We start from the raw sequence: 20282 nt of genomic DNA on the forward strand, positions 1-20282 counted from the left end.
CACCGCTCTCACAGTCAATAATTTCTTCCTAACATATAATCGAAATCTCCCCTCATTCAGCTTAAAGCCATTTCCCCTCGTCTTATTGCTGCATGCCCACGTAAAAGTTGCTCTCCTTCTTTTTTACAAGCCCTATGTAGGTACTGGAAGGTGCTATAACATCTCCCTGGAGACTTCTCTAGGCTGAACAAACCCAACTCTCTCAGACTTCCTCCACATCAGAGGTACTCCATTCCTCAATTTCTTTCAAATTTGCAAAAAGACTCCATTTTTACACAACCAAAGCAGCACTGTTCCTGGAAATTGAAAGTCAGTTTTTGACCAGATCCTTTTTCAAGTCACACAGTAAGTTGTTTTATTCTTCTGCATATCCAGGACTCATGTGCAGCTTCTGAACCATCCCAGATAAGAAAACAGAAGTGGAACATTGCATGAGGTTAATCTGGACTACACACACAGAGCAATGATTTCCTCTAAGCCAATCAAGGATTAAGGCTAATGAGTATCTCTGCATCTTGTAACAGTCCTTTTAGGGAAATAAGATAGGACAAAAATAACCTGGCTTGACCCTTCCCCTCCAAAAAAATATTTTTATTAGTGCCTGTGGTGATGAAGTAAAACCAGAGAAGCTGAAGACAGGAATGTTTTACTTACCTGTCGTAGAATGACCATGGTTCCTGTATAAACACATCAGCAATCACCAGGAATGGACCTAAATCAAAAGAAATCAGCAATTAATGAATTGCCCCCCTGACTCAGAGTCCCCAGTTAAGGGACTCTTTCAACCCTGAATGGCCTCCACAGCCCTAAGTGTGACGAGGGCTAGAAGCACTGAAACTCCCAAGGCTTTCGTAATATTAATTCCAGACAGCGAGAGACAATCCTCTAATACATCCAGATTAATGCTGGCACCATGGTGAATGAGAATGGGACTGGAGGTTGCTTATGCAAGTAATATTTTGTAAACTGAGTCCTAGAAAGTTATCAAAGGATTAACCTAGCAAACACACTGATACATGTGTCTTTGGATTCCATAGTATGAATTAAAGCACATCGAAAAGGGGAGTCTTGTCCTTAACGGCCCACAAGCCTGGATGGATTTTCATCTTTCCATCAAAACTGATTTCAGGAGAGGAAAAGAAAATAGTGTTTTCCAAGAAAATACCAAGTCCTCCAACACAGCCTGCAACTAAGACCTGGACTGGATGGAGCATCTCCACTCTCTACTCCTGCTGTTGGGCAAATTGTATCTTTGTGGGATTTACATGGGAAAGTCCCATGCTGCTCCTGAGTTTATGCTTGCTGCTGTGTGATGTCACCTCATGACACTCCCACAGTTGAATGGGTTCAGTGTGTATGAGTGAAAAACACTTTCAAAGAATTGAATTCCTGCAGCTTTTAATCTCTGAGCCATCCTTGGTACATGGTAATCAATAATTGTTGTATTTATGATGTGAAAAATTTTCCAGTATAGTAAAAATACTCATGCTTAAAAAAGCAGAGAAAAAGGCACTCAGTCTCAGACACACAACTCTTACAGGACACTGAGGATGTGAAGGCTGATGAAGGATGATCTTGCAGGACACAAGACATTTCCCTTCACAGTGACAAAGTGGTCCACACTCATCATAAAATCCTAAATATTTTGTTTCAGGTTTTAACTATAATTTTCATTTTTATGCTTTCCCCACCAAAAGGCAAACATTTCCTGGGGAGTTGGGAGGGAACAGTCTTTCCACTCTCCCCTCAATCATCTCCAGGTGTTGTGTCCCAAAAGACAGCCTCAGTCTTGAAAAAAAAAAGGAGTGATAATTCACCGTGCCAATGTCTCTACACACATTCCTCAAGGCAAAGAGAGTGATCTCTCTTCCCCACTAGCAGCAACTGTTCGCATCCCATTCAGCAATGTAGGACTTAGTCTTTGGTGTTTATTCTGCTGACTGAATTTTTTGTAGCTTGCAAAACATAGCTTTGTAGCTTTGCAGTGCAAAACATAGATGTTCCCAACCTAGACAGAAAGGCAAGATTTATCTCTGTTAGCTCCTGCAGAGACTGCAAAGGCTCAACAGAATTTCCAGTTATTCCCCTTTTCCTCACCAGGTTTTCTGCGCCACCTCTACATTTTTACCGACCACATATTTGAAGGCAGATAATTATCCTCACATTTGTCATCTGAATGCCTTCACCACCTTAATGAAAACATCTACCTGTTAAAACCATCTACATGATCCTTCTGCATTGCCCAGAAAAGGAACTGGTGTCCTAAGAGCAGCCAAGGCATCACTGTTCATTAGTAAATACTCACTAGAAAAATTCTGGCTGCAGGCCACATTCAATGAATTAATTTTACTTTTTCTAGAAAGTAGATAACTGGTGGAAAATTACATGTCCACTTTAATAACTGAAAGGCTGTGAGGCAATTTTCCTAATTCTAAGTTTGAACCCTCTCTGTAGCACACTAAATTATTTCTCTTCTCTTTAATTCATATGGCTTGAAAATAGCTTTCTAACCCTGCCAAGTAGTGAATCCTGAGGCAGACTGCCTAGGGATGCTGAAGAGTCTACTCCACTGGGAATAGTCGGTGAAATATTGGTTTGGCTCAAAACACGCACTGGGGAAGGTTCTCCAGAGGTCTGTAACATGATGATCATAGGGGGAGTGTTGGACACTGGGCTGGGTATCAGTTTGTCTTCCCTGGCCTAAGGACATCTGCTATGGACAAGTCATCTTATAGTTCCTTTCCTCAGTTTCCTTCTCTGAAAAACAAAGATCTCGCCCAACAGGGAGCTCCTAAGTATCTTAGTTGTTTTTATGCTAACCAGCCAAATGACCTAGGTAAGACCTGCCCCGCTGGGTGTCCATGTTGCGAAAGCCATGCATAGGACATCATTCCCACAGGTTGGTCTAACGCCACATGTTCAGTCTCAGAACTGCTCCTTCAGTTTTTTGTCCCTCTGCTGCTGAAGCAAAGCACTGTCCCATGGTTACCCTGGTTTCCAGCACTAAAAGTACCTGGTATGCAAGCACCCTGCTTAACATGGCCTGTGGTGATGCTGAATAGGTGTTGTGCCAGGTCTGGAAGGGTATTTGTATACCCAGTCCACTCTGGTTTTAAACAGGACTTTGGTGCCCTGAATCTTTTGTGTTTTTTTTTTTTTTTTTTTTTTTTTTTTATTTTTACTTTTGTGGGGTTTTTATTTTTGCTTTCTGAAAGTCTAGCCTTCAGCCCAAGCCAGCAGGCTTGCTCTTGTTCTATGCTTTGTCAGTCCCCTCATGAAGCCTTTGCAAGGGAGTTTGCAAGTGCACAGTGTTTCTGTACACAACAGAAAGCCAGCTTTCCCCATGGATTGATCAGCTGGGAACACCCCAAAAGGGAAGGGCAGGGGAAGGAGCAGACTCGCCTCCCTGTTCTTCCCACAGGGATCAGTAAGAAGGATTGGGCTTGTCTGAGCACCAGGGAGATCAGCTGCCTACTAATTCATGGGGGCCCTGGTGGAACAAAACAGCCATCTGGACCCCGTGATACTTGCTGCCAGATGTGTAGGGCACCGGAATTCCACCTTCATCTCCTGTGTGAAGCTGTACAGATGGCATGGGAAATGCGCTGGGCTAAACAAAATGTACCTAGCATCTCTCCCAAATCACACACATAACACAAGGGCATAAAGACAACCCTCTGGAAAGTATATGTTTCGTAAATTTGGTTTGTTTTGCAGTTTTCTGGTCATCACTAGTTGAACATTATCTGAACAGAACATCTGAGGGAGGCAGTGGGGTGAGGCTGAAGGGGCTTTAATCTACTTCTGGATGCAGAGTGATATGTGACATGGAACTATACACATCACTTGCTTGCAAGCTGTGGTCATCAGTCAAGCCAAGGAGTGCTTCAGTATGGGGTCTCCATCACAGTGACCTTTACCATGACTTTCCTGATTCTGAAAAGATCCTAAATACAAGAGGAATCTGACAGAGCTTGACTTTGGAGGAGAAAGTCTGAGGAAGAAAGCCATTGTCCTGCAATTGCAAAGAAGGGGGTTGCTACTCTAATCTCTTTAACTGGTATTTCTGTGCTCCTTGTTGGCACTTCAGGACGGGAGTCCAACCACATGACTGGCCATACTTCCGGGGGGATCACTCCACAGTGCTAATCCTCCAGAGCACATGCTCATTAAGCATTGGTTAGAATAAATTCTAAATGTAAAATCTATTCCTTTCTCCTGAAGTTCCACATCCCATGTGATTTTCCTGAATGCAAATGCAATGAAGAAAATGAATAATTAATTTATGGGGTGCATGCATTCACATTCCATGCCTGTCCCCATCTGCACCCAGCTTGGTGGAGAGCCTGCCTTTTGGAGAACACCCTGTGAACTTAATAGTGTAAAAAAAACCAGGAGAACTTCATTCGCCTTCTGTCTGTGTCACTTGACTGGCAGAAATGTGTCAACCTAGCTGAGCAAAGAGATTTAATACGCCAACGCTCTCTGCACACTACTGCTTTCACCTTCTGCCCTCCAGCAAGGGAGCTGAGAAGGATTAAGGATTTTTCAATGTGTTTTACTGTTTGTCTGAGAAATGGTGAATAAAAAGGTCAGACCTACACCCTCAGAGACAAGCGCCTTTGTCTTTACCAAAAGCAGGATTCAGATCAGGAAGAAAAACAGTGGCTTTTGAATAAGGTTAAACTAACAAAAACCCCAGTCTTTGGGATCTCTAACCATTGACTGTGCATGATAGTGAGCAGAGATGAAGAAGACAATGTCACTACACACCACTCCTCCTAGTCTTTATCCATCTGTAAGTTGTCATGGTTGGGAAGATATGACAGTCTGTATTTTTGCATTCTTCCTAGAACCCCAAATGAGAACCAGAGCTTTCAGGTCAGAAGATATTAGTCTGAATATGGCAGCCATCCATCTTCTTCTTGACTAACAAGTTATTGTCCCTGCTAGCTTGATCACCAAGAAAGCTCTCGACAGAGACAACCTTCTCTAGGTAATTAGCTCCAAAGCTCAAATCATTCTTAGTGTTTAGAATGATGTAAGTATCTTCTCCTCCTCTGTATTTGCCCTCAGTTTCCCAACTGAGGCCAGTCATACCTTGCCAACCACAACTGACTACACAGATGGGCCCACATGGCAGTGTTTTACACCACTGCTGCACCTGCACTTCCCTAATGCCACTGTCTCATCCACCACTTGGCTTGGAGTGACAACCAGGGCATGGAGTGGAGGGAAGCCAGGATGATCCATCATGTCTGGAAAATTCTTTACTAGAGGCATGTACCCTCGCTTTAGTAACAGACTGAGCCCTTTCCATGGTATGACCTGTGTCAACTGGTTTGTCAGATATTCAGTGCCTGGTATCTGCTCCCTATGAAGGGCCTCACAGTCTATTCCCATCATTTCTCACTTTGCTTTTCAATGAACCAAACACTCAGGCTCTCACAGTAAGAACTTCACACCACCTGCCATGGTTTCTGGGCCCATCTTGGGTAAACCTCAGATAAGTCTGATTCTCTGCCATTCAATGCTGCCTGGGATATCCCTGTCTCCTTGGGCTGTAGCATTCCATTTTGCTTTCTTTTTGCATAAAAAAGAAAGTTCTCCCCTTTGGTCAGGTTTTCCTTCAAAGCATAGGTGAAGGTTGGCCGTTTAGGACTTGCTGAGAGGTGGGTAATGAGCTAAACCACCACCTTGGTGGAGGAGAGTCTCGCTTAAAGATGGGTGCTTTAGCTACTGGGATGCTGCTTAAAATGAGGAATGGAGAGGGACTTTCGGCACAGGCATGCAAAGGCAGGACAAGGGGGAATGGCTTTAAACTGAAAGAAGGCAGTTTTAGATCAGATATTAGGAGGAAATACTTCCCTGTGAGGCCGGTGAGGTACTGGATGGGGCTTGGAGTAACCAGGTCTAGTGAAAGGTGTCCTTACCCATAACAGAGGGGTTGGAACTAGATGATCTTCAAGGTCCCTTTCAACCCAAACCATTCCATGACTCTATGATGTCTGTCATTTCCCCTATCTGAGCTTTGGACTGAAATGTTCATGGTAATGGCCATTCACTTACACCCTCCCTTCCCATGATATCTTCATCCTTGCAAGAAGAAATTCTTATTTCCAACTCCTCCAGAAAAGTAAAATCCAGCTTCCTGGTTTTGTTTCCTGTTATCTCTTTTAAGGTAGAGAAAAGATGCATTCCCATGAAATGCAACAGTATTGCCTTGAATTCAATGGCAACAGGAATTTACCCAGAGTATTTGTTGTTTTTTTTCTACACAGGACAGCACACCCTGAGTTTTTACTAGTGAGCAAACAGTATGATACTCTCATGGCAGGGATATGGGGACACAGCAAGAACCACCTGGCCACATGCTGCCTGCCACCAAGCTGAGAAAGTTCCCTTGTTTATGTCTTAATTGCCGCCTCCGCACAGAAGGATCATCTTGAGGTCATGCTGACAAATGACGTGAGGAATGCGAGGAAGCTCTAACCTCAGCAGGGCAGGTCACAATTGCAGTAAGCTTCAGGAAACATTGGAATTACCATTTCTCATGTGACCGGTGCATCCATGACACAGTCTGTCTGTGGGCTCTGCATACACTGTGAAGTGATCAGCATAGAGCATGTTTTCCTGGAAAAACTCTGACCCAAGCTCACTGAAGGTCACGAAAAGACTTTCCTACAGCCTTGGATCAGACCTTTTGTGGCCACCAGATTTGCAGAGACTGCCGGTATCAGAACAAGAGGTGTATTTTGTTTTAAAGAATGGCCTCCCCATCAGCAGCAGGTCCAGCTTCCTGGACAACTGAGGGAAAAAGAGAGACTCAAGCACAGCTGAAAGCTGAGATGTAGAGGTATATGTGATAGCAGGTGGATAAAGATCCATTGGGAAGTCCTGGATTCTCAGAAGGGCTCCTTAGTGTGCAACACTGTGCAACTGAACAAAAGCCTGCAAGTTTGCAGATTTTTCTCTAGCTATTCCTGCAACACTCAGCCTTACAGTGATGAAAGGCACAGGATTAGGTACTAATTAGATTAGAGGGTACTCCCGCCAGGCTTTTCCTTCTGGTGGGCGGATGCTGTTCCCAGGGAAGACCTGCTAGTTTGTTACTGTGAGGTTTTTTGGTTTGTGTGTTTGTGTTGGGGTTTTTTTCTTGCTACAAAAAGGGATGCAGATCTGCAAACTCCAAACCCAGAAAATTCAAGCTGCTTGAAGTACAGAGAACCTTTCCTACACAAAAGAACACAGACAACCTGCTAATCAATTAGCCAAATAACTACAGGGTAAAAAGACTGCAGGCACCACCCTGGCTTTTTGTAGTAAAACAGCCCAATGTAAGAGTAGTCTCGATGCATTACATACACAGATACTTTGTACTTCTGTACATTGCTTTTTTTTTCCTTGCAGGTAGCTCAGGAAAGAAAGTGCAGTGCAAATGCACACTGCAGTCTGTCATTCTGCAAGTGCAACTGAAACCCAGGGAAATGAGGCTCGTAACTGAAACCATCAACAAATAGGGTGTAATCTACTCAACATGAGTGACAAAACAGTGGCAGGGGCTGTGCAGTACATAAAGTTTCCAGCCAAACACTTCAGTGGCCAAAATCAGAGACTAATTTTCAAAAGACATCAGGCAGAGCTGAAAAATATGAAAAATCTGGCTGCTCCCTGAAAATTGAACACTTAAACCATATGCTGAGCTCTCCTCATTGGTCAGGTTGACTGTGGATCAGCTAAAAATGCAAACAATTTTGACCCAGCTAAAAATCTCAATGACCAGACCCCCAGCAGCATGAAACAATGGAGATAAACTGACTTTGGTAAAAATGTGCTGATTTCCACAAGCTGCATCCCATGAAATGTTGAAGTGGTCTCTCCTGAGACTGGGTGTGAAGGGTTTTAAAAGACAGTGAGGGAATGTGATACTCTGTGTCTTCCTCTGCCATGAGCTGCATCAATTAATCACAGCCCCCTGTGACAGCTGCAGGCTGTGCCATCCTGTTTGCCTTTGCAAAGCATTGCACTGGTCAGTGAAAGGACCATGGAGACTCAACTCTAGATGCAGGATCTCACAGCCTGTCTAGAATAATAGAATCGTTTGAGTTGGAGGGGCCCTTTTAAAGGTCATCTGGTCCAACTCTCCCTCCCATGGGCAGGGACACCTTCCATTAGATCAGGTTGCTCAAAGCCCCATCCAACTTGACTTCGAATGTTTCCAGGGATGGGGCAGCCACAGCTTCTTGGGGCGACCTGTTCCAGTGCCTCACCACTCTCACAGTGAAGAATTTATTCCTATCTAATCTAACCCCATGCTCTTTCAGTTTGAAACCACTCCCCCTTGTCCTATCACTCCATGCCCTTGTCAAAAGTCCCTCTCCAGCTCTCTTGCAGTCCCTTTAGGGACTGGAAGTGCTCTAAGGTGTCCCCAGAACCTTTTCCTCTCCAGAGTGAACAATCCCAACTCTCTCAGCCTGTCTTCATAGGAGTGGTCTCTGTGGTCCATTTATTCCTCTGCTTTGTCAGTACCAACCTCCTAACAACGTTACCCAAACTCTTTCATATTTCAGATTAGGACAAGATAGACAGTTCCCCAGAGGGGCTGACACCACATATATGTTTAGCTATACTGATGGTGGAGCATGCAACACTGAGTTCACACCATGTCTTCATAGGTGAAAAACTAATTAACGTAAAAGCTAACCCTAAAACACTGTGGACCTCAGGATGTGACTTTAAACAGAGCTCAAGAGAGAAGCAAAAGCTTCCACAAAGGCAAGAACCTGTTTAGTGATGCACTTACTACCTAGGAATGCTGCAAAGGAACGCCTGAACATTTCCTTGCCTCCTCCTGGCCATGTCACAGATCACGGCAGTGTTGGGTTAAGGGTTGGACTCAATGATCGTAGATGTCTTTTCCAACCTAAATCATTCTGTGATTCTCTAAGATCACCTCCAGGGCTACAGGGACAAACTAGTGCTTCCAAGGCCTGATTCATTCCACCTGTTGTAGAAGTCAGCATTATTTCTGTCCATAGGTTACAGAAGAAGCCTGAGGTGACTGGTTTCAGTTCCATGTCCCCTCCTTATTCCCATCCCTGAGCAGCTGTGAATATGTCAAAAGACTGCTCAGCTGACTCTGAGGGTTTGGTCCCCAAACCTCTCTTTGAAGGGTTTTGGTAGGAGTGCCATGGAAAGAGACACCTCAACTGAATGAGCCAAAAAGGTTACATTAAAGCAAGAAACCACAGAAAACTCCCTCCTCTGGAAAGTTAGAGAATCGATGTGTAGCCTCTGTTCACCTGAGAGTGGTCAGGAAATGGGCATCAATTTTTTAAGCCTTCAGCAGGAAGTTCAATAGATTTGCCCTTCATTCGATCTCCCTGAAAAGCCCAATAGGTAGAGAAGCTGAACAAAAGACCTGACCTTTTCTCCCTTACTGTGCTTTCAAGTAGTCAAAGCAGAACAATGGACCATGGTGGCATCCGATCCCAACTCTCCGCAGAGCGCTCAACACAGCCTCCTGATGAGGGCAATTTCCTTTTGTGCACCAGCCTCTACCAGTGATTGAGTATTTTTCAACAGCCACAATAATTAATCAAATAAAGTATCCTTTTGCAAGGAGGTCAGGTGTAATTTCATCATAATCCAGATCCAGCAGGCTGAGCTGATCTAGAGAAAATGCTGCACTTACAGGTTGGCCAAACAGTCTTTGCAATTGTTTTCATCTCTTCTTTACCTGTAGATGAACTTCCAAGACTTGCTAGAGTCTACATAGAGGGCCTGGGACATGACACGAACAAACTATGAGTAAAGCCTATATTCGAAATTAGGGGTGATATGAGAGATGAACATGCTCTCAAGACTCTTCTCCTTGGAGTAGCACAGTGATGGGCTGTACTGGAAGTCCTCTTGCTGGTCCTGAGCAAACTGGGATGTCCACACATCACTGTGCCAAGATCAGAACTCAGATCCTGCCTACTCATGCTCAGGGAGCCCCAACAAGCCTGGGCTGAACAGACTAGCCACGGTTGGTAGGGTCACCATGGACCTGCTCCTTCATGAGCTGGTTGATCCCTGGCATTTACAGAGCAAGGGATACACACAGACTTCAGCCTGATGTGTTTTACATTGAATGCATGGATTTGGGAGGAGATTCATGTGTGGAACATCCTGTTTTGGGCCAGGTTCAAAAATTCTCTGAGGTATCCACAGGTAGCAACCTTCTGAGCCACACAGGCTCTGCCAGCCCTGCAGTGGAACCACAGACATTAGCCCTTAGCTTAGTCACAGGTGTAGTCCTTCGTCTGTGTTGCTTAGGCACCTACAAAGACTGTCTGTTATCTGAGAAAAACTCCATAAATATCATAGAATCCTAGACTGATTTGAGTTGTAAGGGACCTTAAAGATAATCTTGTTTCAACGCCTCTACCATGGGCATAGAACCTTTCCACTAGACCAGGTTGCTCAAAGCCCCATCCAAGAAGGATGGGGCAAGCACAGTTTCTCTGGACATACTGTTCCAAAGGTTTGGGAACCAGAAATCTAAGGGAAGATTTCTACATACATCTATCTAATCTATCTATCTACCTATCTATCTATCTGTCTAAATATTTTAAATATATTTTTATTTATGTACACATACACTCCCTATATAGAAGGAGATATATATCCTCTAGATATATACTGTGGCCAATCCTACATTCCTGCCCCCAGTTAGGAATAACTGGACTATGCTGTGAAGGAGCTTGAACTGGATCATCTCCTTGGCTGTCCAAGTTTTCTGTCTCATGACCCTAAAAGACCACAGGCCTTACTACAAGACAGAGGGCAGGAGAACCAGCACTGCTTCCCTTGCGGACTGGGACCAGGGTCCCAAAACAAAATTTATGGAGCATCAGGTGATTTTTCTTGTGGCACACTGGAGCTTGTTGTTCAAGTGGTTTTGGAGGGATTTATGTATTTGGGTTCTTTCTAAGTCCCATGAAGTGCTCCCTTTTAAAACAGTCTGTAGATAACCTTCCACCATCCAGATAACATACAGCAGAGGTAAGATCTGAACTAATCTCAAACTAATAAATTAATTACTAACCCACTGTTGCTTTTTTGCTATAGAAATGTTTGTTAAAGGGAGTCTTTACTCTAGCCACTGTTTTAGCAACCACCCCAGTGAGATATTATGCTGCGTTATTCCTTCATGAATCCCAGTCTATTTAAGGAGGAGGGGACAATGCTATCCTCATTTCACACAGAGGGAAACTGAGACATGAAGGGAGGATGTCACTTTCCCCAAGGTCATGCAGGACAACCAGGACACCCAAGACACCCAAGTCTGTGCCTATGACTCCAGATCAAAATGTCTTTAATAAAAGCAGCTCCTCTGCTCTTCTCTATCCTTAAATTGTCCTAATAAGCAGCTGTCTCACCCTATACTCTTACTGGTCCCTACTGGTCTGGCCTTGGTTGTGTGGTCTCTCTCCTTTTGGTGCTATTAATGGTGGCTGGAGCAGGACTTCTGCAAGCTGTTATAATCCTGTGATGTTTTTTTTCTCACCAGGAACCCCTTGGAGGGGATTTTTTAGTGAAATCCTTCTTCCACCTGCCCTGACACTATCCTCTTATCTCTCATGATCCTGGAGAAATTCAAGGTGGCCCTTCAAAAGGCTGGGGTCAGCCTTCAAATCCAAGGACTGTTAGGATTAAGTGAGCTCAAATCAGAAGATACCAGCCTTGTTTTATCTGATGAGACTTCTGTTGACTCCAAAGGTTGTTTTGCTTGAATGGGAACTGTAAAATTAAGTAGAGACTCTGCTCTGCCCTTCCAGGGTGCCTTTGGTGCAATCACCATTAGATGCCTCAGGGCAGCATCAGGAAGTGCTGGGAGACATCAGCCCTGTAATAGCCCGGATGAGAGGGGGACAGACACTCCCTGACTCATTGGCTGCACATGCAAAATGTTATATTAATTTTTCAGCTGGGGAAGCTGAGTCACAGAGGCTGTTTGCTGCTCCATCTACTGCTCTTCTCTTTTTAGTGGCATATGGAGTCACTGTGTATTATTCAATGCATGGGATGCTCTGTGCTCTAAAGGGCATCATCTGTCTAAACTGGTCATGCCTACAGGTCTTTGCCAAAGCAGTGTTAGACTAAAGGGCACATAAAAGGGTAGATTTACATTAGATATTAGGAGGAAATACTTTATTGTGAGCGTGGTAAAACACTGGCACAGGTTGCCCAGAGAAGCTATGGATATCCCATCTCTGGAAGTGTTCAAGGCCAGGTTGGATGAGGCTTTGAGCAACCTGGCCTGGTGGAGGATGTCTCAGCTCATGGCAGGGGGGTTGGAATGAGATAATCTCTAAGGTCCCTTCCAGCACAAACCACTCTATGATTCTGTGATATGTTAGGTGTTGCACAGGCATAAAGTAAAAGTCATTGCATCCCGAAACAGCCTGGATGGACAAAAGAACTGGTGTCTCCAGGAGGTGAAGAGACTTCACTCCATGCCAAGTTCCTGCCTGGTAAATAGCAGAGCCAGAAACAGACAGAATTTCCTCTTCAAGGAGCAGCAGTAACAAAAGCCTCATTTACAATGACAAAATTCCAAATAATAAGATTTCTAGATGGTAAATAAGACATAGCCCCCCTAAGAAGCCTTTGCTGAAGGTGGGACATCCTGAACAGCTTTCTCACCACACCTGGGATCTCTGGCGTCCAACAGGAGATCATTGTGCCTCAGGGCACTAGATTTCTTGCATGCTTACACGTCTTTTCAGGAAGTGTCTAGGAACTTTGCTACCTTGCTACAGCTCTGTCAAATTTAAAGTGAATTTGGTCATCAAACTACTGTGATTAGGTGACACATCTAAAGAGATGGGCAGAGTGGCCACAGAAGCCTTGTTTCCTGTGGAAATCTGACTAGATGAGCAAGCAAGCTTTAATCAGGTCCTTATTGCAGTTTTAACAAGCTTCTCTGTTCCTATCTTCTTTGCAGTACTTTGAGATACCCCCACGAAGAAAGGGGTGACTTGATATTTGCAATTTACTCTTAGCTACACATAAAAAAATCGGTGTTTTCTGGAGACCTCCCTTGGCTGAGGTCAACATCACAGCTGCACCTGAAAAGCTTGACTTTTGTTACAGCCCTTTTTACTTAATATCTTCCCTGGCTTCTGAGCTCAGGGCTGGGAGGACAGGACCTGCTTTGCTACTCCAGAGAGTAGTCTGTTCTGAGAAAAAAACCAGATATAACAGGGCACTGGGGGAGAACCAGAGGGTTATTTCTAAGAGCAATACGGTTGCCCTAACAGCTTTTACCCATCAACCTAATCTGTACTGGTATAATTAACCTGAATTAACCACAGTCCTGATTTACTTCATCATCTGGCCAAGATCACTGCATGCTCTCTTGTCTTCTCTCTAATGTTCTAAGTGCAGCCATGACATTTAGCAATGGAGAAAGCAACATCCCAGTGCCTTTCTGGAGTACCAAAATTGCGCTTTCAGAAACTCTCCTTCCCATAAAGAAAACATGTAGATTTGGTGCTTAGGGATATGGTTTAGCTTAGGGATATGCCAAGCGGTGGGCTTGGCAGTGCTGGGTTAACGGTTGGACTTGATGATCTTAGAAGTCTTTTTCCAGCCTTAATGATTCTATGATAAGGACCTGCTTCATCACCCACAAGCACTAGTGGTGTCACCAGGCAAAGTTTCCCTTGTCTCGTGCTGGAGAAGAGAAATACTTCATGTGGGAGGGAGACGGTGTCGTTGCGGAATACCTGTTCTGACAGACCTCTCTGGCATGACAGCATATTGGGCTGACCTGCTCATTAATTGTTTACAAGTCTCTGTGTACTGCTTTACTGAATTACACAAAAGATCTAAGAGTTCCTGCTGTGGCTCCTGATCCCTCTGTCTTGGCACCTCAAGTACTCTGAGATAGCTGGTAGCTCTCAAAGCCTGCAGAAATGAAAGGAAATCCTAAAGGACTGGCAGAGACTGTTGTGCATGCTTTTTTTTTTTTGGATCAGGGATGCAGTTGTACCAGCAGCCCAGCCTGGGGGTGTGTTTGGGATGTGTATTGGTAACACCATTGAGAGCTCATGGGGGCTTTCAGTAACTCCACCAATACAATGTCTTCTCGTGTCTATGGCAAAGGCTACACCAGGCTCTTGCAGTTCTCCAACATACAAAGAAAAAAACCAAAAAAATACATAAAGCCAGTTATGCTTATATTTTCCTGGACATTACTTCCAAAAAAACAGACTACAGAAGTTTGGGTTCTCCTGGCTCTAATGTTCCATCTGGACTAAAGGCAGCCAAGAAGCTGAGCAGAGGAGCTGAAGAGCAAAGGGCGGTCACCTTCCCTGCTCTTACAGCCCTGTGCATGCAGATTCTTCATGGACTTGAGGAAGGTCCTTGCACAGAAGTTATGAATGAAATAACTACCCTTTTGTTTTTCCAGACCAAAACTCTGAGTGAATTGTAGGAGAGAGAAAGCCAGCGTACGTGTGTGGTTTCTGGAGTTCATCTCAGCCCAGGGTAAATCTGCTGGCCTTGATGGCACTGATCCAGCAAAGCTGAGGGACGAGAGGAAGCAGGACAGAAATAGCTGGGGTAGCACGATGTAATGGCAACCTCCGCTGATGCTGGAAAACACCCAAAGGTTCAGACATGGGAGGCAGCAGTTTGATGTGCTGTAGGTGGGCTTGAAGGGCTCCTTCCAACTCACCACAACATGCACATGCTGTACCTCTGTCCCCCCAGCCTCAGGCAGGGAAGGGGACCCTACCTCTGGTAGCAAGTGGTGGTGTGGTTTGTGGATGCTCCCTTCCCTTTCAGACCCACTGTCATTGTGAAGCTCTTAGAACCCACTGAGCTCAGTGGGAGCTTTGCCCAGACTGGGAACTCAGTGCCACCAAGAGGCAAAGCATTTTCTTCTCCTGTTGGCTTGAGTTCAAACTCCTGTACACCAACACGCTGGGCACATGAAAAATTACTTGCAAAGCAAGCCTCACACCAACAAGAGCATGGGTCAGCTCTGGAAATGACAGGAATCCACATGCAAACCCCAGCCTTTCTAGCAGAGATCTAGCTGATCGCTATCTTTGTGGCAATTCTCTATTGGCATAAAGGAAATCTGATACAGAACCTTCAAGAAATCCCATTAAGATCCTCTCTGTATTTGCTGGCACCAAGATATTTTCAATGAAAAAAGAAGGGAATAAGTTTTGTTTTATTTTCCTCAACCCACATAATACATGGCACTGTTACTAATGTGATAAGCTGACATCTCATCTTCTCCAAGACAACTAAGAAGTGCAGTGAGGCTATCTCAGAAGAATTGTTTCAAGGAGGACTCAGGGCATGAGCAACTTTTTGGTGAGTTGAGCTCCACATAAAATAGCCCACACTGGATCCAGCCTGTGGGTTCCCCATTCATTGTACTTCTCTGCCAGAGGATGCCTAAGGAGCAATACAAAAGCAGGGTGAAGATGTAGTGGCATTACTCTGTAATATTCCCACAGACACTAATAATTTGCAGCTCAAGAACTCCTAGAGCCAAAAAAAAGGGTAGTTTTTTTTCTTTAATATATATCTATTTTATAGTTTTTGAGAGGCTTTCTATAAATGAACTTGTGCTTTCTTAACCCATCAATACTTTTAGGATTCACAGGATCCTGCCATGAGGAGTACCACAGATGCCGGGTTGTGTGAACTCTTTTTTTCCTTTGAGCCTGCTCCCTATAATCTTTATTAGATGCTCCCTAGTTTTTGTATTTCCAAGGAAAATTATGGAAAGTCCTCCTTTTGTCTTCACCATGCAAACATGATCTTCCAGGATCTCTAACACGCATTCTTTCCACCTCTTTTAAGCTGAAGTCTTTGTCTTCCTCCTGTGGAAAGTGTTCCAAATCTCTAACCATCTCTCCTTTCTCAGAATTCTACCCAGGTGAACTTTTTTTAATTAGATTTACTAGATTTATCTTGATTGAAATAAGTCATCAGAAAAATGGAATTTACTCTCTGGACAATTACAGATATGAGCAGGAACACAGAAGGGCTTGGTCCCTATAGATGGGTCTTGGTCCCAATCTAGCACATCCCAGGTCACCTCAGAGCATCCTCAGAGCACCTTTTCCCTGTATCTCAGTGTGTTGGGCAGGTGAGTCCTGCTCAGCCTTTCCAAAGCCCTCTCAGGTGGAAGGTGTTTCACAGCTGCAACCTGCAAGCCTGATGAGACTAAATCATATGGATGGTAAGGCACTGGAACAGGTTGCCTGGAGAAGCTGTGGATGCCCCATCTCTGGAAATGTTCAAAGCCACCCTGGATGGGGCTTTAAGCAACCTGGTCCACTGGAAGGTATCCCTGCCCATGGCAAGGTGGGTGGGAATGAGTTGATCTTTAAGGTCACTTCCAACCCAAACCATTCTATGATTCTATAATATTCCTAAAGTCTTTACATTACATGAAGACATCCAAGCACTGTAGATACCTGCCATTTTCTATTGATCCTCCCTTGCCAACCTTCATGTTGTCCCCATCCTCTCTCCAGCTCTGCCATGATCCCAGATTTATCTTCCCATTTCCAAAGTCAGGAACAGCTGCAGAGAGTGGCTTTGTCTGCTGGGGTAAAGCCCCCTCCAGGCACAACTCTCACCATACAAGCCAGTGTCAGATGGGAAAAGAGGTCAAAACCAGGATTCACAGTCTCAATTCTCCCAACAATCAGCATAACCTTGGGCATGTCCTCTTGCAAGTCTTCCTTCCTCCACACATCATAAAGGTGCTGACTGTGCAGCAACAACTGCAATGAAATCTCTACCCCACCCCAGGCACCTGTCAGTCTACAATATAAGTTTGAACTCCTTTTATGCATGTGAAACTGCTTTCAGGTCACCTGCGCCCCAGGCAAGCACTGGGTTATTACAACAGGTTAAATGCAGGAAAAGGGATGGCAGCAACTGAACCAACATGCCATGAAAGGCACTTTCTGGGACTGAGGTCCAAGAAGAGCTCAGTGATTTTCTATGACTGCTCTGAGGCTGACAATGGGACCAAGCATGCAGTTTTCAAATCCCAGCTGGGCTGAGGTTGAAGTTGCTCCATAGCTGCTCAGGCTGGGCAGATCTGGGGAGAACTCACCCAATGGTGCCCAGAAATGAAGGGGTTCACAGAGATTTTTTGCTTTGGATTTTGAACTTTTATACTTTTATTTGGTACTCAGTCTACTTCAAATGTCTGGTTTTCACTGGATTTCTATATTTTGCACTCCCCTTGTGAAGTAGGCACAGCTGCACTCTGCTCTCTCCTAGTTTCCTGACTGCAAAACTTTATACTGGATATTAGGAAAAATTCTTCACAGAAAGGCTGGTCAAGCACTTGAGGTATTTAAAAAGATGTAGATGTGGCACTTGGGGACATGGTTTAGTGGTGGGCTTGGCAGTGCTGGGTTAACAGTTGGACTTCATGATCTCAGAGGGCTTTTCCAACCTTAATGATTCTGTGATTCTGTGACTCAGAGCAGGGGCTCTGTGCACAGCTCTGGGTGCAGTGGGGTTTGGTGGGGTCTACCTGGGGTTGGATGGACAGCATAAACATGGACACTGATGGGGCAGTTCTGTCCTGATAAGCTTTCTGGCTCTACCTAGCACTTTTCTGGGGAGCCAGAAAGTCACAAACACATCAGCTCATCCCATATCAGGTTCTCCTTGCATGTTGCCTAGCAGAGAGGAGGGTTTCACAGTGCAAAGCTCCCTTACACACTGTCTCCACATCCTGCCGGACTCCTGGTACAGTGACACTTGTCCTAGTCTGCTTTGGGAGCCACAAAAATCTAGCTCTGCCCCAAGAGAACAATAAAAGCCCCTATTCCTCCTGTCACCCTCAAAAGGGACTGGCAGAGCTGATGTGGCAGTGAGTGGAGGCAGCAACTGCTACCTGACAGCACTGTCTTGGTGTGGACAACCAAAAATGTGCCCAGGACCGAGTGCCTGAAGCTACCTCTCTTGTCAGCTTCTTTCCACCAGGCTTGGAAGCTGTTCTCTGCAGCTCCAGGATAGGCTTTGAAAAAAACTATGAGCTGACAATGCCTTCATTAATCACAGCATAATCCTTTCCATGGCAACCCAAGGATTGCGAAGTCACAAGTTAGCAAGCGTAAGACAGAAATACTGTACAGCAGCCCTTGGTCCATGAAAACTTAATAGTGAGCAAGATGAATTGGCTGCTCTGAGGAGGGGAAATGAGTTAGAAATAATATTGCTTTGTGAAAGAGGTTCATCCCTGGGCAGGATTCAGATCTCATAGATGTTGGTATCAGTGGGGAGATATTGTAACTTCATGAAGTTACTCCAGTCCCACCCCAAAAAGCCCAAGAAGAGACTTTGGCCCTACATCTTAGTTTTACAGAAGCTCAAAGCTTGTTGTCACCAGGTCATCACAAAAACTTAAATGTTAAACAGAATTTAGACACGTATTTGGAAACTGTAAGGGCTCTGAGATTGCAAAACCACGGGTTAAAACCATTTTGGCAATCAACAAACAGAAGAAAAGTGCTGTCCTGGTTTTTGTCCTGTTTGCCCTTTGGTTGTCCCTGGGGCAGTTTAGGCACAGGGTAGGGGGGAGACTTCACAGGATCTCACAGGGATGCAGGTTTTGACTGAAGCACTGGCAAAGCTCAGTCCAAAGCTGCAAAACCATCCCACACCTTCACACTACTAGTGCTGGGACCTTGTGGTCCCTCATCTAATGGGAAGAGAGATAGGACCCAGAGAATCCTATAGTGGAGGAGGTGTGAGTAGTCAGCTTGGAACACAAGCTATGTCCTTGACATCTTGATGTCATGCACAGGTTAACCCCATAGGATTGGTTGTTGGACATCCTTTTGCCCAGGCTATGGAGAGAAGCACTCTCACACCAACTGTCTGGGGCTGTGAGAAGATCCTCTAGCCCCTGCCAGTTCCTTTTACAGGGGGGACTTAGCATCCTGGGGGGCAAACAGACAATCTTAGACTCACTGGCCTGTTGCATTTCAAACTCTCCCTCCACGTTGCCTACATGACAGGTCCTCCACCATACACCCCAGTCTTCCCAGAGATGCTAAGAGATGCCAGTTTCACTTTCCTCAGGATAATGTAATTGTAACTATCCTAGGAAAGTCTGTACCTTTCTTTGGTACAGCACTCAGCTGGTCCAGCACAACCCATGTACAAAACACCATACTCCAAAAACACGCAGCAAAATGCAAACTGTTTTGTGGGAATTGCCTATCCCATGTCAGGTTTCAGTCCCTGTCCAAGGACGGTCCTAATAATTTAAACAGCCTGGGAAGGTCCTGGGATGTGCTTACCAGCACCAGTGTGACTTAGGGGATAGCCCACCAAAACCAGCCTGGACACATACTGTGCTACACTGCAGCCAGGGAAAACTCCTGCCTGAGAAAGGCTGTTATCCATTTAAATTATGTGTTTGGCGCTGGGTGAGAGCAGGGAGAGGGTGAGGTGGATTGGGAGGACACCTGCGGTCCTGTGCCACCGCCAGTGCAGCAACAGCCTCTCCCCATCCTCAAGCACTTCCAGAGGTATCCCCGAATATGGAAGAGCTGTGGAGCAAAGGGGGGAGGGGGGCTGCACAGCGCAGTACAGGAGGACAATGCCCTCCACCCTTCACTCCAACTCACTGCTCGGTGATCCCAGCCAAATTAAGCAGCAGCTAGAAATTCCCGAGCCGGTAATCCGTGCTGCAGGAGCCGAGCTGGCTCGGGGCTGCTGGTCAATGCTGGCAGGTCTCTGGTCGCGTCGTCTCCCCCCTCCCATCGAGCCCAGCCTCTTCCCCAGGTTTGATCCGACTCGCTGCTCGCAGCCCCCGCGAGGGCACCCCCCGTCCATCCCACCCATCGCGCCTCACCGCTCCCCACCGCATGGCACCGCACCCCATCACACACCCGCTGCACCCACTGCACTCCACCCGGAGCATTCCAAGCCCCCAGTCTGGCTCCCCCGGGTGCCGCCTGCCCCCTTTTCGCCTTACCTTAGCGGGGCATGGCCAGGGACGACGTGGGGGACGGAGCGCTGGTGCCCGACGCGGAGCCGCGCTACCTCCGGCACCGAGCGAGGGCAGCGCCTGCCCTGGCTGAGCCTCTTAGCGGGGGAGGAGTCTGGATACAGCCAGCCCCCGCTGTGGGTGTGGGTGTGCGAGTGTGGGTGTGCGAGTGTGTGTGCGGGTGTGCGAGTGTGTGTGCGAGTGTGTGTGTGTGTGTGTGTGTGTGTGTGTGTGTGTG

The 20282-nt window shown here is 45.7% G+C and overlaps 1 protein-coding gene across 4 annotated transcripts in view; it reads right to left on the reverse strand.

Annotated features, from left to right (window-relative positions):
* The window catches only part of MYO7A (myosin VIIA), a 103429-nt gene extending 83303 nt beyond the window's left edge, over nucleotides 1-20126 (reverse strand). For all 4 annotated transcript variants that reach the window (XM_027677602.1, XM_027677603.1, XM_027677601.1 and 1 more), the window contains exons 1-2: nucleotides 20033-20126; nucleotides 655-712 (exon numbers count right to left, since the gene is read on the reverse strand). In XM_027677602.1, coding sequence (XP_027533403.1) covers nucleotides 655-672 — 18 coding nt within the window. In that variant the 5' untranslated portion in view covers nucleotides 673-712; nucleotides 20033-20126. The remainder of the gene's footprint in view (nucleotides 1-654; nucleotides 713-20032) is intronic.
* Nucleotides 20127-20282: the final 156 nt, after the last annotated feature.

Source organism: Neopelma chrysocephalum, unplaced genomic scaffold (genome assembly GCF_003984885.1).
Source record: "Neopelma chrysocephalum unplaced genomic scaffold, ASM398488v2 Primary Assembly neopelma1_43, whole genome shotgun sequence".
Taxonomy (NCBI): Eukaryota; Metazoa; Chordata; class Aves; order Passeriformes; family Pipridae; genus Neopelma; species Neopelma chrysocephalum.